This window comes from Macaca nemestrina, chromosome 14, assembly GCF_043159975.1.
Source record: "Macaca nemestrina isolate mMacNem1 chromosome 14, mMacNem.hap1, whole genome shotgun sequence".
In the NCBI taxonomy this organism is placed as follows: Eukaryota; Metazoa; Chordata; class Mammalia; order Primates; family Cercopithecidae; genus Macaca; species Macaca nemestrina.
In genome coordinates, this window is record NC_092138.1 from 92707238 (window position 1) to 92723123 (window position 15886).

At 46.5% G+C, this 15886-nt stretch overlaps 1 protein-coding gene across 9 annotated transcripts in view; it reads right to left on the reverse strand.

Moving 5' to 3' along the window:
- Nucleotides 1–15886, reverse strand: part of LOC105487164 (tubulin tyrosine ligase like 11) — a 273149-nt gene that overhangs the window by 56754 nt on the left and 200509 nt on the right. The window contains exon 1 of one of the 9 annotated variants that reach the window (XM_071078274.1): nt 8754–9681. The exons of 7 other annotated variants lie outside the window; for them this stretch is intronic. In XM_071078274.1, the coding sequence (XP_070934375.1) occupies nt 8754–8872 (119 nt within the window). In that variant the 5' untranslated portion in view covers nt 8873–9681. Of the gene's footprint in view, nt 1–7107; nt 7127–8753; nt 9682–15886 lie in introns of those variants that run through there. One more of the 9 variants, XM_071078276.1, reaches the window with a different exon arrangement.

Genomic DNA, 15886 nt, shown 5'->3' on the forward strand with positions numbered 1-15886 from the left:
ATTTGAGATCAACACTATTAACATTTTGATTTCTTATCTATATTTATGAAGTTAGGATTGCATTACGTGTATTCCAAATCCTTCTTTTTATATCCTACATTGTAAGTATCTTCCCATGGTATTAAGTGTTTTCATGAGTGTAATTTCTCATGACATGAAATATTCTGTATTAATTAACCATTCCCCCTCAGTTAGAGATCTAGTGTCACATGGTCTGTCAATTGACTAAATAGAGTCAGTGATCAGTCCTCTGAGTGACGTACTCCCTCTCAGAAGCATAAAATCTTTTTTTTTTTTTGAGACGGAGACTCGCACTGTCACCCAGGCTGGAGTGCAGTGGCATGATCTCGGCTCACTGCAACCTCTGCCTCCCAGGTTCAAGCGATTCTCCTTGCCTCAGCTTCCCAAGTAGCTGGGGACTACAGGTGCGTGCCACCCCGTCTAGCTAATTTTTTTTCTCTGTATTTTTAGTAGAGACGGGGTTTCACCTTGTTAGCAAGGAAGCATAAAATCTTATAGCTAGAAGTGGCTTTGGAGATCACTCTGTCCAACGATGTCATTTATTATTTTATCGTAGTGTAATAATAAACATAAAGCTCACCATTTTAACCATTTTCAAGTGGACAATTCAGTGGTGTTTCAGGCATTCACATTGTTGTGTAACTGTCACCACTATCTAGTTCCAGAACATTTTTGAAATGATTCTAGAAAAGAAATTTAAACCCAGATAGATAAGGACATTAACACCAGCCAGTCATTTGATCAGCACATCATCCAGGATCGTAGGCTTAGCTGCGGTTGCCCTGGTGATGGGAACCCCACCACCTCTAGGACACCTCAGACTGGAAAGGTGTTCCCAATGGTAACCAGCGAATGTCTTTCTCCAGGGTCCAATTCCTGCCGCCCATCCTGCCTCCAGAGCCTTGCAGAATGAGTCTGGTTTTCCTTCTAGCAATAGCCTTTCAAATTTCTTTCAAGGGTTGCTGTATTTAGTGGATGACCACCATTTCCCATCATTCCTGAATCGCAATTAATAACCTCATGATGAAAAGAGTCTTGAAAGCCAGAGATATCATTTTCATGGACTCAACCACAAATTCAGAGGGAAGTGGTTTTACTCAACTGGAAGAAGGCACTAAAGATATAGCTGATATGTAAGAGGAAATAAAACAATGAGAAATGGAATCTTTGCTGGAGATAATTCCAATTATCACATTGAGATCCAAGCCATCACAAATATGTAAGATCCTGTTTTTACTTAATAGCATTTTAATGGAAATGTCAAGCTTATGAAATAAAAGTGACTGGTAAAGAAAATATAAATCAAATTGACTAGTCCTTTGGGATAATAAAAAAAATGAATTTGGTATATCCTTGATTCATCAAAATAGGTCAAAGAGTTCTGGAATGTTTTATCTATTAGCATTTTTCAAATAAAATGGAATTCTTTTTCATTGAAACTTGTGAAAAACCAACTATCTCTATTTTGCCTGGAAAGTTAACTGTTAAAAATCACAATTTATCAAGGGCCTACTACATGTCAAATACTGCTCCAAGCAACTTACCTATATTATTTCATTTGTTTCTCATAACAATTCTACAGTGTAGGTGGAAACGATTCCCATTTTACAGATTAGGAAACAGGCCCAGAGAGGCTGAATACTTGCCCAAGCTCACCCAATCAGTAGTGAAATCAGGATTTATACTTGGGACTGTCTCACAACACACCCCACGCTTAGTTCACTATATAGCTTTTGTGATAATTTGATTTAAATCAAATCAGATACTTTTCTTCTTATGTATAAGCAGTATACCGTTCCAGAAATTAACAAAGCAGAGAAGTAGGTCTAGCAAGGTCAAATTCTAGTTGCCGAAAAGTTGCTTAATTTCCATCTCTAGTTAAGCATTCCTTCAATAATTTATTCATCCGTGAAACATGTTCCAAGCACTCACATGCCCAGAGGCCTCGGATATAAGAGTGAGGTGGACACAGTCCCTGTCACCCAGAAGCATGTGACCAAGTGAGGGAAGACAAGACCCATATATAAACAGTGACTTGGCAGTGTGATGATGAGCGAGCCAGCATGGGTCTAGGTCATACAGGACGCTGAATGTGAGAGAAAGGTGCTCGGACATAGTAGTGTAGGGAATGAGAAGAATGTGGTGGATTTTGAGGAAAGGAATGGCAAGATTAACATCGTGGTGCAGATGAATACATCTGTTAGCACTATGCGTTCTGAATTGAGAGGGGAACGGTGGATGGTACTAGAAAGCTACTGGAACAGTCTAGGTCAACGATTCTGAAAATGCGGTCCCCAGCCCAGCAGCATCGGTGCCTCCTGATAACTTGTTAGAAATGCACATTCTTGGATCTCACCCAAGACCTATTGACTCAGAAACTCTGAGTGGGCTGGGCAATCTGTTTTAGCAAGCCCTGTGGGTGATTCTGATGCAGGCTAAAGTCTAAGAATCACTGGTCTAGGTGAAAGAAAATGAGACCTGAACTAGGGCAGTTGTAATGGGCATAGAGACAGGGAGCTTCAGACACGCAGATTTAGCAACTACTGCTTGAATATGTGGGACAAAAGGGGAGAGAACACCCTGGATCACGTTCCCAGGCAGCCCCGTGGCTTGGCAGGAGAGCCTTGTGGCAGTGGTGCCGCATGGCAAAGGGACATAAACAGGTCCCCTTCCCTGCTGTTTGGCCAAGGCGAGTCCCCTCAGTCACTAGCAGATTCCAAATGCACATGTATCATGTTGGCATTCCTGCAGAAAATGCTAACCATGCACCAAAGAAGTCCCTCAAATTAGCCCTGCAGCTAATTTAAAGAAGTGGAGGATGAAGTCACTAAAAATAAACTTTACTGTATAGCCCAGCTTTGTCGCTTGATAAATCCCTGCTACCACCGAAGCCCCATTTGCCTGACGGGTGATGCCAGGCGACTTGAAGGGAAGGTGACAGACTCTAAAACAGGTGAGGCGTGGGCTTCCACAGTGACAAGGAAAGGACTTAACGAGAGAGCTCTGTCTGCCATCCAAGTCCCTCTAAGACCTAGACCCATGCTGAGCCTATTCCCACCTGTTCCCCTTCACACAACGACCCTTCCACCCCACAAACCGTGGCCAGACCACTTCCACCTCACTTGATGACTTTCCTCCGTAGCATATCATCAACAGTGACAAAACATCAAAACACAACGAAACACAATGGCAATGATATTAATTGCACATACTCTGTGCCAGGAACTGCAATTTAAAAAAATTTAATCTTGATAAAATCCTACAAAGCAGGTGTTATTATTAATATGATCCCCATTTTACAGGTGAGGAAACCAAGGCACAAGGATACAAACCAATATGTTGTGAATCTGGGGCAGAAACCCAGACAGGCAGGCTCCAGCATCCTTGTTTCTAACCACTGCGTCATGCGGCCTCCATACACGAGGAGCTGTCAGGCATTGAGGACCTCGAGAGTCAGGCCGGTTATTTGTAACATCTCCTTTGACCCTAGCAAGAATCCTTTGAATTAGGTATTACAAATGGTCCCATTTCACTGATGAGAAAAAGCGAGCTTCAGAGAGGTTAACCTACTTTCCTAAGGTGGCTCAGCTTTGACCTCAAAGCCCAGGCGCTTTCCACACCATCATGCTCACTTGATGTAGTTACACAACTTCACCGATCTTATTTTCCCCTCCCTTGCAATGGAGAGAAGTCTTTGGCTTTATGGGGTGGTGTGAGGCTTAAGCAGGAGGATGGAGCCTACGCCTAGCACAAAACGGCCACATTGTTTAGGACTCAAAACAGGCTTTCCACAAAACATCAAGAAGAATCTGCTTGGGGGTCTTGTAACTGTCTTCAGTGTGACTTCTCGGGAGGGCACCAGTGCTCATCTGGCTGCTTCATTTTGTTTGCCAAACAAGTCAATCTGTTACTTTACATTCCAGGCTCCCACGAGTTGCTGACATGTAATATTTGTAATGTTTGTCGACTATATGAATTAACAAAGGACCCCATGGCGACAACAGCAGACTAGATCTCTCCCTGCCCGGGGATGGATTCCCAGAGCTGCCAGGCCTGGAGTTGCTGCAGGAGCATTTTCAGGCAGGGCCAGGCAACGCATTAACTGAAGGACAAGCATAAGGACTTACTCTAATGCCCTGGCTCCCACAGACCCAGAACTCATGCTATTTCAGAGCTGGAAAGGCCTTTTGGGGTCACTGGGCCCAGCCCTCTCATTTTACGGATGAAGGAGCTGACAGCTCATTTTACAAAGACCTCCCAATAAGCTTCTTTTCCAACAGGGCTCTCTGCCCTGCCGGCCCTGAGCATGGAGCGCGTGTCTTTGTCATCATCCCTCTTGCCCACTGGGCCTGCAGCACGGTTAGAGGCAGTGAAACATTCTGTGCACACAGGCCAAGGAGGGGTGCTCCAGTCGGCTCCTCCTCCCTGGCTGTGGGCCTGGTGTTGCAGAGGGTCTGGAATTCGGGCTTTGGGGGCAGATCAGGGCATGGTTGAAATCCCAGCTGTGCCACTCACAAGCTGTGTGATCTCGGGCAAGTCATATAACCTCAAAGCTTTAGTTTCCTCTAATATAAAACAGGAATAATAATGGCACCTAACCTATAGGGCTGATGTTAGGATTAGCAGAGAAGATGGACACAGCATCTCAATACCTGTTTGCCACTTGGATTATAACCGCTGACATCTTTCTCTCACGAGTATCATCATCTCAAGGTGTCCATTGTTTAGTCACCATCCCTCAGTTAGAGGGACTGGTACTCACCCCTAGGAACTCAGGAGAATATGGGGTTTCTGCCTCACTCCCCACCCGATGTAACCAAACACTAGATTGACCTTCTGCTCCTCAGCTGCTCCTCCTTGGGAAACTCTCACTTCAGGCTGCCCAGGACCGCCTAACAAACGCTCCACGTGTGCCTCATTTTCTCAGGCCTGGCTGGGGAGCTAACTGCACCTGCTCTGACACCCTCCTTCTCTATTGAGGATGAAGTTAATGCATGAGAGAGAACTTTGCTGCTGCCCAAGTACGGAAAAAGTCAGATTTTGGAGTTAGAAGAGGCACTAGCAATGACCATGTTTCATTTTCCTTCTGAAATACATAGGGAGTGGGGCCAAGTCTCTGGCTTGAGGTGAGGCATCCCACAGGGGTGGCAAAGGCAGGCTAAGGCCCCTGGACTTCCCATCCAGAGCCTTTGAGATAAAAAAGAGTGAAGAAGAAGGGAGAGTTAAGTGGCTCATGGCTGTAATCCTAGCACTTTGGGAGGCTGAGGTGGGAGAACTGCTGGAAGCCCTGAATCTAGACCAGCCTGGGTGACACAGCGAGACCCCCCTTCTACAAAAAAATAAAAATTAGCCAGCTCTGGCGGTATGCACCTGTGGTCCTAAGTATTTGGGAGGCTGAGGTGGGAGGATTGCTTGAACCTGGGAAACAAGGCTGCAGTGAGCCGCCAGCTGTGCCACTGCACTCCAGCCTGGGAGATGGAGCAAGACCCTGTGTTTAAACAAAGAAAAAGAAAAAAGAAAGAAAAAGAAGAAAAGAAAATGACACAGCTATTGAGCGTAAATGCCAGAGTGGCCAAAATTCTGAATGAAAAGCTCAGACTCTTCTAGCTGCCTTGGCAGAAAGGGAGGAGAATGCCTTTTGCCTGAAGGACTTCAGGAGTCCCCTTTAAACCTACTGAACAGTTGGCCACTGCCTTTCTGTAGATGAATTGGCTGGTGCTTAGCTTTTCTCTGGAACCCAGAGAACAATCTTTCAAAGTATAAGCCCTGCCTGCACCAACTGGCCAAGGCACGGTGAACAAGGTCCCCAGGCCTGAGCGAGCATTCGAGGTCTGCACGGCCTGGTTGCTGCCTCCCTCATCCTCCACATCCACATCCCTCCCTCCTTTTACAAATGATCCACTTGAAAAACACTCATCTTTCAAATTTAAGATTCTCTCTCACCTTTCCCAAAATGCTTTCCACGGCTTTTGGAGATAGAATCAACCATTCCTTTCTCTATAACCTCCCTGACTTAGTACTTCATCATCATCATCATCATCAAGAAATTTATTGAGAACTCCATCTGCATCTTGCACAATGCTAAGCCCACAGTATACATTATTTTTTCTTCAGAGTAGTTATCACACTCCAATGGCTATTTGCATAACTGTGTGCTTAATGCCTATTTCTTTTCTAGATGGAAAGTTCCCAGAAGGGCAGGCACCATTACTGCCTGGTTTATGACTATATCTACAGCCCCAGCACAGCTCCCGGTATACAGTAGGTGCTTAAAAATATCTGACAGTGAATACAGTCATTATTTCAGTGAACTCTCACAACAATCCAATTAGTTAGTCACAGTTACTAACGTGAGTTTACACCTGAGGATGCTGAAGCGTGGGAAGGTTAAGTCAGTGGCCTAAGCGATGAGGCTGGGATTGGAACCTGGGTGGTCTGTCTCCACAGCCCACATGCTAAACCCCTGCACTACTCCTGCATTTCCACACCCCTCTACTTCTGGTTGCCAGCATGAATCTTTTCTTCCTCTTGCTCTCTGACAGTCCCTGGGAAAAGCCTGTCTCTACTCTGGGAGAACAAAAATTTCCTAATGGCAACAGCAAGAGACTGTCTTTATGACAACTGTAATCAGCGGTTGTATTAGCCTCTGTTTTACCACCTCCAAAATTAGCAGAAAAGGCCAACTTGAGCTTTCATTGTACATCTCTGCTAATGAAGGGATCCTTTTAATTACATACTCAGTGCCTATCTGCAACACAAAGCATTTTAGTGTTTAAACACAGTTCTGCACCAAAGTATAGGGCTATGTGAATACAGACAATAAGTGGGGGGAAACCATGTGTAAAAGTTATTCTTTGCCTAGACTGTAATTTCTTTTTGGCATTCAATTTCATCTAAACCCAATTCATTTTCTATGGTAATCCTAATTCTCTTCTATACACTGAGCACCCGATGAACCCTTATTCAGTAATTCCGTAGGCATATCCCAGGTCAGATACTCCCTCTTCAGACTGCAGATGAAATCTGCACACTTCGTTAATTTCACTCATCACTGACTGATTTGCCTTGAGGGCTCTCCCCACTTACCCGAGCTGGCGCATCGGTCAATTCCTGCAGTACAGGTGTTGAACACAAAACCAGCTTCACTCAGCATCATGCCAGGAGCTCATGACATTTGTATCCCACTTTCCAAAGCTATTTTTGAGTGCCATTCTGCATGAGATTTGCACTGACGTGAATGAGGCCTTATGAGGCTGATCTCACAGACCTTTCTCAGACAAGGGTGTCCTGACCTTGCATTTGTATTTGGTCAGGGAAAAAAGGGAGTCACTCTTAGTGAGCCCCTCCTTTGGACCAGAGACTCTAACAGGCATTAATTACCCTGGTTAAGCCACGCAGAGACCTTAAGATCAGATATTAAGATGTACCTCCAGAGCCAGAATGTGTGGGTTGGAATCCTGTTCCTGTTCCCAACTAGCTGGTAATCTTTGAAAAGTCTCTTATCCTGCTTGTGCCTTGATGTCTTTATCTGTATAATAGGGATAATAATTCTCCCTATGTCCCAGCATTGTCGTGAGAATTAAATGGGCTAATCCATTCAGAGCAATACCTGGAATGTGGCAAGCACTCGGTGTTAGCTGCTGTGACTGAACAAACAAAGCAAACTCAGGTTAAACACAACACTCAGAGTCACGTGCCTCCTAAACAGTATCAACTGGTAACCAGGACCTGTCTGATGCTTAAGACCCTAGGCTTCCAGGGAGGCTAGGCCAAGGGGGCTCACTGCTGGTCCACCCCTAGGAGACTGTAGTCAGTGCCTTGGCCTGGCAGAGCGTGACCTAGAGGAAGTCTTTCCATGTGCATGGTCCCCTCCTGGCCGCAGCACGAGCACACTGGCTTCTGCCTCCACTGCCCACGTACTGTTCTCTCAAGGGTGACCACGCACCTCCTAATTGCCACTGATCTTCTTAATCTTTCTCCAGTCTTGCTTGTTTACAGCATTCAAAGCAGCTGACCACTGTCTTCCTGAACCTCTCATTTCCTGGCTCCCGCACCCATGCACTCTCTGTGGTGTTTTTCCATCCTCTGTTTTCCCTCCTTTAGGACGCTAAGTGTTAGGTGGTCCTCTAAGCCCCTGTCCTTGACCTGCTCCCTGCCCACAGTCTTCCCGGGCGATCTTACTCACAAATGCGATGGCCTGCACCTCGTGCCACTTCTCTGTGTCTGGGATGCCTCTGTCCTGCCCACCCCTTCACGACAACCAGGTCCAAATCCTGCTCATCCTTCCAAGCTCACGCTAGACACCAGCCCACGGCCTTCCTGGATCCTTCCCACTCAGAAATACTCTCTTTCTGATTCCCACAGTACTTCATTGTGGAATTTATCATTTTCTAAATTTATATCACAGTCATTTAAGTTTGTGGCTTCTTTTTCCTGATAGACTATGAGTTTGCCAGAAATAGAATCCATTTTTGTTCCTCTGGCAGTACTGTACATCTAATAGGTGATACAGAAAAGACATGCTGATACATGACTGTGTAAGTAAAGTATTCTTTAAGACAGAGAACATGAGGAATTTGGGATAATTTTGCCTGAAGACAAGAAAATGGGCAGGGTGACCTTTAGGGTGTCAGTTTTCAGCTTATGGATCTATAAACCCATCCTTAGGGTAAAAATACACATTAATAATTTATGGTGATGAGAATAACGGTCATTCTGGTTCTAGCCCTTACCAATTGTGTGGCCTTAGGAAAGGGGCATCAACACTCAGCCTCTGCTTCTCTTCTACAAAATGGAGATGGATGATAGAATCCACCCTCCAGAAGTGTTGAGGGACTTGATGGGGTGGCATAAACAAGGAGCTGGCACCCTGGTTGGAACATCGTAAGTACAAAAGAAATGGTAGCTGTTATATGATTCCTTTGACATATATTTATTGAGTACCAACTCTGCAGCCAGGGATGTTGGGTGAACTCAAGCCCTACCTCCTCCAGGAAGATTTTGTGGCCGCCTTCGACCCATTACATTCTTTCCTGAAAGAACTTTGGTCCTATCAAGATTAGATTTTTTTTTAATCCAACTAATAAATTAGGCATGCCTATTAGCAGTCAGGTCCAGAGAGAAAGTCTAACTTTTTACTTTATGCAATTTGAATTCCCTGAACATAGAGTTGTTGTCAAAATCCATTAAAGTATTTAATTTCTCTTGTCACTGCACAATTCCCCAAGCAGACATCCAGACAGTTTGCAGTGGTGTTTCTCACAGAAGTACTAAATGTTTAGTTATCAAGGTACATTTTTTAGATGATGCCTCCCTGATGGCTCAGGAGACTCTAGAGAGACTGTAAGTTCAAGCGCAAGGTTAAGGCAGCCAGCAGAGTGGCGAGAGTTGCAGGGAGGATGATTCACGCAGGCCTGGGCTTTGGCTCTGACACTGCCACTTCCTGGCTGACTGACCTTGGGGAAGGTACTTAACCTCACTGAGCATCAGTTTCCTCATTTGCAAAGTGGTGACAGCACCAAACCCACAGGGCTTTAGTGAGCACGAAGTGGAATACCAAATGTAAAGAACCTGAGAGAATGCCAGACACATCACTGGTCCTTGATACAAGATGGCTTAAAAATCCCAGAGATGTGCAGATGCAGAGACTGGGGTCTAGAGGCTGCTATCCCCATCCCCTCCCCCCCAGCTCCCAGGAGGACAGCCCTAAGGAGCAGGCTGTTTATGGCGACACAATGGCCAGACCCCCCGGGTCCTGCCTCTTCACAGTAGCCTCTCCCAACGCCCATTCAAATCAATTATTACCCCACTTGACCGACTCACCCGGTGGGAGCCAAAGGTTTCCATGCCAACAGGAATGTGGTGGGCATCCCAACCCCCAAGAAAGAAAACAAAAGCGACTCTTTTAGTTTCCCTACTAACAAGCATGGAGCTGAAGTCAGAACTGTCTCTTTCTCAGTTGTCATGGCAACATCTACTGACCTACCCCGTCCTGCCAAACACACACACAGGAGAGGGAGAGGGCAAGGGGGATGTGTGGGAGGTGGTGGTCCAGGGATGCGGGGTGACAGAAACGCTCCACAATGCTCAGGAGAGAAGTACAAAAACACCCGCTTTTACAAAAAAAAAAAAAAAAAAAAAAAAAGCCACTGGCAAATGCACACCCCTTGCCAGGGAATGGAGAAATTCCAGTTTTTATTGTGTCGTTCCTTTGGCGATTATGAACACATTTAGAGTGTATTCAAAAGGCCAGTTCAAACCAGAAGAGGGAACAATTATTCCTCAGCTATGACACAAAGACAGGGGGCGCTTCACTTGTACCTCTCCTGTCCCGCCAGCATTTGGGAGACTGGGGTTGACGCTACTGTCTGCTGCCTCTCGCCACAGCTCAGGGCACAGTCTACAGGGAAATTTCCCATTCCTGACCTAATGCAGCCTCAACAGCAGCTTGGGAAGAACAAAGCAAGGCACCCACTCTGCAGGCAAGAAAACTGAGTGCCATGACCACAAACCCATGAGTACCCACTTCTGTTTTCTGTCTTCTAGTTTGCTCTCTGCCCCTAGAAGTCTTCACCCAGGACAACACTTGAATTTGCCAAAATGGGATCAATTATTTCCCACACTCTTAGTCTTTGTGTAGCTTTGAAGAATCATTTTCTGGAAGTCCAACGCCTGCCAGAAAAATCCACCCAGAGAGCCCACTTGCATCTCAGCAGTCCAATGTTCCAGGATGAAGATAATACATCCCCTTGAACCTGCTTCTTACTATTTCCATGTTGTTACTGGCAACTTCATCTCCGCAGTGAGCCAAGCTCAAAACCCTGAAGTCAGCTTCGGATTCTCCCTCTTCCTCAGCCTGGTTTCTGGGGACTTGTACAGAAGTCTTCCACTGTCCCTTTTCCATTTGGAGGCTCTGATTCAAATATTCTGGGGCATCCTAGCAGGTGGAAAGCAGTGAGCAGTGGTTAACCACAAAGGCTGTGGGGTCAGGATGCTGGGGCTCTCGCTGCTTGGACACCTGTGTCCAAGAATCATTTGATTCTCACCACAACCCTTTGAGGTTAGGATTCTTCTTCATATGATTCCCTGTTTCCATAAGAGACTGTTTCCCAATGAGACACAGAAAAATGGCATAATTTGCCCAAAGTCATCCAGCTTAGAAGTGGCAAATCTGGCTTATGATTCTGGATTGGCTTGACTCAAAACTCTCACTCTGAACCAATATGCACAGCTCCCTCCCACCCAACCACAACTTTTTCTTTTCTTTTCTTTTCTTTTCTTTCTTTGAGAGAGGATTTCACTCTGTTGCACATGCTGGAGTGCAATGGTGTGATTATGGCTCACGGCAGCCTCAAACTCCTGGTCTCAAGCAATCCTCTTGCCTCAGCCTCTCAAGTAGCTGGGACTAAAGGCACAGTTCACCACTCCTGGCTAGTTTTGGTATCTTTAGTACAGACAGAGTTTCTCTATATTGTCCAGGATGGCCTCTAACTCCTGGGCTCAAGCAAACCTTCTGCCTTGGACTCCCAAAGTGCTGGGATTATAGGCATGAGCCACTGTGCCCAGCCTATAACTTTCTTAAGAACAGGGCCCATCACTTCATGTTTGCATCTCAGCACTGACACCAGGGCCTGCCTTGCAGCACCTGATGAGTGCCACCTGATCAAAGCTCCATAGCGTGTCTTAGTTTGGAGCTGACCAGCCTGGGTTCCATGCCCTACTGAGACCCCTTCTCCATGTGTGACTTTGGGGAAACCATTAGATAACAGTTGGAAGGCTGCAGTGGGCTGAATACTGTCCCCCAGAAGAGATATCCAAGTCCTAACCCCTGAAACCTGTGAATGTGACCTTTTTTGGAAAAAAGAGTCTTTGCAGATGTAATTAAGGATCCCAAGATCATTCTGGATTTAGAGAGGGCCCTAAATCTAGGGACAGATGTTCTTATAGCAGAGAGGCAGAGGCAGATTTGACGCAGATACACACGGAGGAGAGGGCCATGGGAAGCCGAGGGCAGAGGCTGGCGTCATGCTACCTAGCCAAGAGCTATCAAACGCTGGAAGAGACAAGGAAGGATTCTCCTCTAGAGCTTTGGTGGGGGCATGGCCCTGCGGACACCCTGCTCTCAGACTTCTGGCCTCTAGCACTGTGAGAGAAGACATTTGTGTTGTTCTAAGTCATGCAGTTTGAGGTAACTCGTTAGGCAGCCCTAGGAAACTGATGTAAGAGTCCAGTGTCCTTATGTCTGACCTGGGTACACTTGGGGGTTACTGTGAGATCATGTAACTGGAAGCAACTAGAATAGTGCCTGGTGCACAGTAGGCCCTCAGTAGATGCTAGCTGAACAGCACTAAAACATTCTGAGTCAATATCCTGGGAACATCTTTCTCAAGGCACACCTGGCTGACTGCCTCTGTCTACATTCTCAAGCTTGTAAAATGTTTAACTTCAGAACTCACGAGCCAGAAGAAGGAGCCACAGGCAGTGTCTCCTCTGAGCCCAGCTGCGTGGGATGAACGGGCAGCCAGCAGAGATGTTGGTGTCCTTGCGAGGCTGGTAACTAAGTGCTGGCCCATCTCCAGTCCAAGATGATGAGCATGTCACGGTGGGTTTCACAAAACATCTGTTTCAGGAACAAGCCTGTTGTTTCAAGCAAGCTCTAGAGATAATAGTATGTTTTTCCTATATGTCACAGCCGTGACATGTTCACTGAAGCTGAATATCTCTAAATGTGACCAATTTCTTAAGTGGCAGAAGCCCATCAAACTCTTTGAGAACATACATGGTATGTGAGCAGCCCAAGCGGCTTCCTTTGCTGCCACAGAGCTAAAGCAACACTCCTTTTGGCTTGCAGGGAGGCGGTGAGAGTGCGTGGAGGTAGTGGTGGCGATTTCTCTGAAATTGGTCCCTCTAAAGGTTATGCTTCATTCTGCAAGGGAGTCAGGTCCCCAGGCTTCATGCATATGGATGGCGGTGGTGGTTGAATGATAACCTGCAATTTCTCTTCCTCGCGTTAATCGACTTGGGTTGGCTACCGAGAATTTGACTGGGAATCACAATGCCAGTGCACATACCAATGATCCCAGAATCTCAGTTCAGCTTTGCCGGCTTCGACTCAATTCCAGCCTGAGATAAAGCACTAGCGTTGCGTCCCACGTGAGATGAGCAGACCATGCCTTGGCATGAGATAGAGAGACGGCCAGAAGGCCGACCACGGAGAGGAGAGCTGGGACACTTTTCCACAGGTGAGGGGAAACTTGGGCCAATGAAGCAAATGCTTCAAGATCCCCCATGAAGAAAGTGCCTCTCCCACAGCAAGCTGTCCCCCATCCTTCCTCCCAGGGGAGGAGTGGGATGTGAGCTCCTTCCCTCGGCACACAGATCAAGCCTGGAATACATCTAGTGTCTGGTGTGCTGCTTGGGAGTCAGGCCTGAACTGCTTGGGGGCCCCCAGGCCCAGTGGGGGTCTGGAGTGAGTCAGCTTCCTGGCCCCGGGAGCCTAGTTAGCCCGAGGCTGCCTTGGCTATTGGAGCCTCCACTCTTAATCCCTCTTTGCTCACCCAGGTGGGACACTGGCCTGCAGCCTTGGCCAGGGTCCCCTCTCCAGTTCCTGGCTCTAACCCCCTCCTCTTCCTCACCAGAGTGCTGCTGGGATCCCAGGATGCCACAGGGTTAAGCCCATCCTGGCTGACCGAGAAGGTTCCAAGGCCAAGTCTATATAGCTCGGAAGGCAGTGGTTCTGGTATAACCTCCCCTAATTATCCTGTGTCCTGCAGACTGCTCCCAGAGAGCACAGGGCAAAGGAGTCAACACATTTGAAGAGGAAAAAGCTTCAAGCCATAGAGACCAGCAAGTTCAAGGTCCTCATTCTGCAAGTAGACAAGTTCTGGAGATGGGAGGTGTGGCTTGTTCAAGGTTTCCTGGCACTTAGGTTTTAGGGCTCAGGAAAGAACCCAGGTTTCTGCAGTCTTAGTGTAGTTTGCTGTGACAATGTCCTTGGCTCTTCTTTGGGCCAGTATCAGTTCTTTGCAGACAGGGGCTGGGTCCGACTCATTTCTGACTCTCTAGCAACAGCAAGGGGCCAGGCCTGGAGCAGAGAATCAGTCAATGTTACTTAGACTTGGCTGAATCAGACTGCTTTGTAAAACGAATAAATCAGACACAGACACATTACTGAAGCCTGCACAAAGGTATGGCTTCAGGATCTTCAAATACCTCAACTACGAGCAGGGAGGTGCTATTTCTGCCTATAAAATGGCATGGAAGTAGAAAAAGATTTCATGTCACTATGTGAATTTTTCCTTGCATAACTGTGATCCTGTGTCCACACAGTAACAGTCACTATGGGCTGGAGGTTGTGGCTGACAGGCAGGCACTGGACTGGGGGCCTCGGACACAGGTCTGATTTAGTCCTGCTCTCAACCCTGCCAGGCAGGAACTATCAGCCCAGATAGCTCCTGATAATAGGTAGAAACTGAGACTTAAGCCGGTTCAGTGCTTTGCCCAAGGACACACAGCTCCCAAGTGCTAGAGCATGGATTTTAGTCCAGGTCTGTGCTGTTTTTACCTGGATTGGGTTGTTCTGACATTAGAATAGTAATAGTAACTAATACATCGTGAGTTTACTCTGTGGCAGGCAAGTTAGGTGCATGGATTCATTTAATTCTCACAACAACCCTATGAGGTATCTCTACTTTACAGACAGGGGAAAAATAGGCCCAGAGAATTTAAGTAATTTTACCAAGTAATCAAAGCCAGCCTAGAAGACAGGGAGAGAGTAGTGAGAGACAGAGAGAGCTCAGAATAAGAGGCTGGAGGTGCACAAGGAGCTCCGGAGTTGGGCTGGATTTGCTCGCTATGTGATTTTGAGCAAATTACTTGGAATACTTTTTTAATTTTTGGAAAAATATATATAACATACAATTTACCATTTTAACTATTTCAAGTGTGTAATTCAGCAGCATCATGTACATTCATTGCTGTGCAACCATCATTACCTTCCATCTCCAGAACTTTTCTCATCTTTCTCCACTGAAACTCTTTCCCTATCAAACAATAACTCTCAACTCCCCCACATCATCCCCAGCAACCACCACTCTACTTTCTGACTCTGAATTTGACTACTCTCGGTGCCTCTTACAAGTGGAATCATGGCCGGGCGCAGTCACTCACGCCTGTAATCCCAGCACTTTGGGAGGCCGAGATGGGTGGATCACGAGGTCAGGAGTTTGAGACCAGCCTGGCCAACATGGTGAAACACTGTGTCTACTAAAATACAAAAACTAGCAGGGCGTGCAGACGTTTGCCTGTAATCCCAGCTACTCTGAAGGCTGAGGCAGGAGAATCGCTTGAACTCGGGAGGTAGAGGTTGTAGTGAGCCAAGATTGTACCACTGCACTCCAGCCTGGGCAACAGAGCAAGACTCCATCTTGGGGACGGGAGAAAGTGGACTCATATAGTGTTTGTCCTTCTGTGTATCTGGCTTATTTCATCAATGCTGTAGCACGTGTCAGAATATCCTTCCTTTTAAAGGTGGAGTCTGTTTATTCTTTCATTCATTCATGGACATTGTGAATAATGCTGCTATGAACAAGGTGTACATGGGCAAGTTACTTTCAGTTAGTCATTTTTCTACTCCAATTCTGAGCCTCCAGCTTTGTTCCTGACTCAGAGGAGGGATTCCCCATCCATCCAGCACCTCGGCCAGAAACCAGAGAGAAGAGATTCATTCTCTCTCTCCCCTCACAAGCAAAGAGCCAGCCAAGTCCTATCCCTCCTGTCACTGCAGTTCACACACATCTCTGCCATCACTTGTCACCTCATCATGGGTCACCTGAACTTCAACAGCCTCTTCACCAGTTTCCTGGCT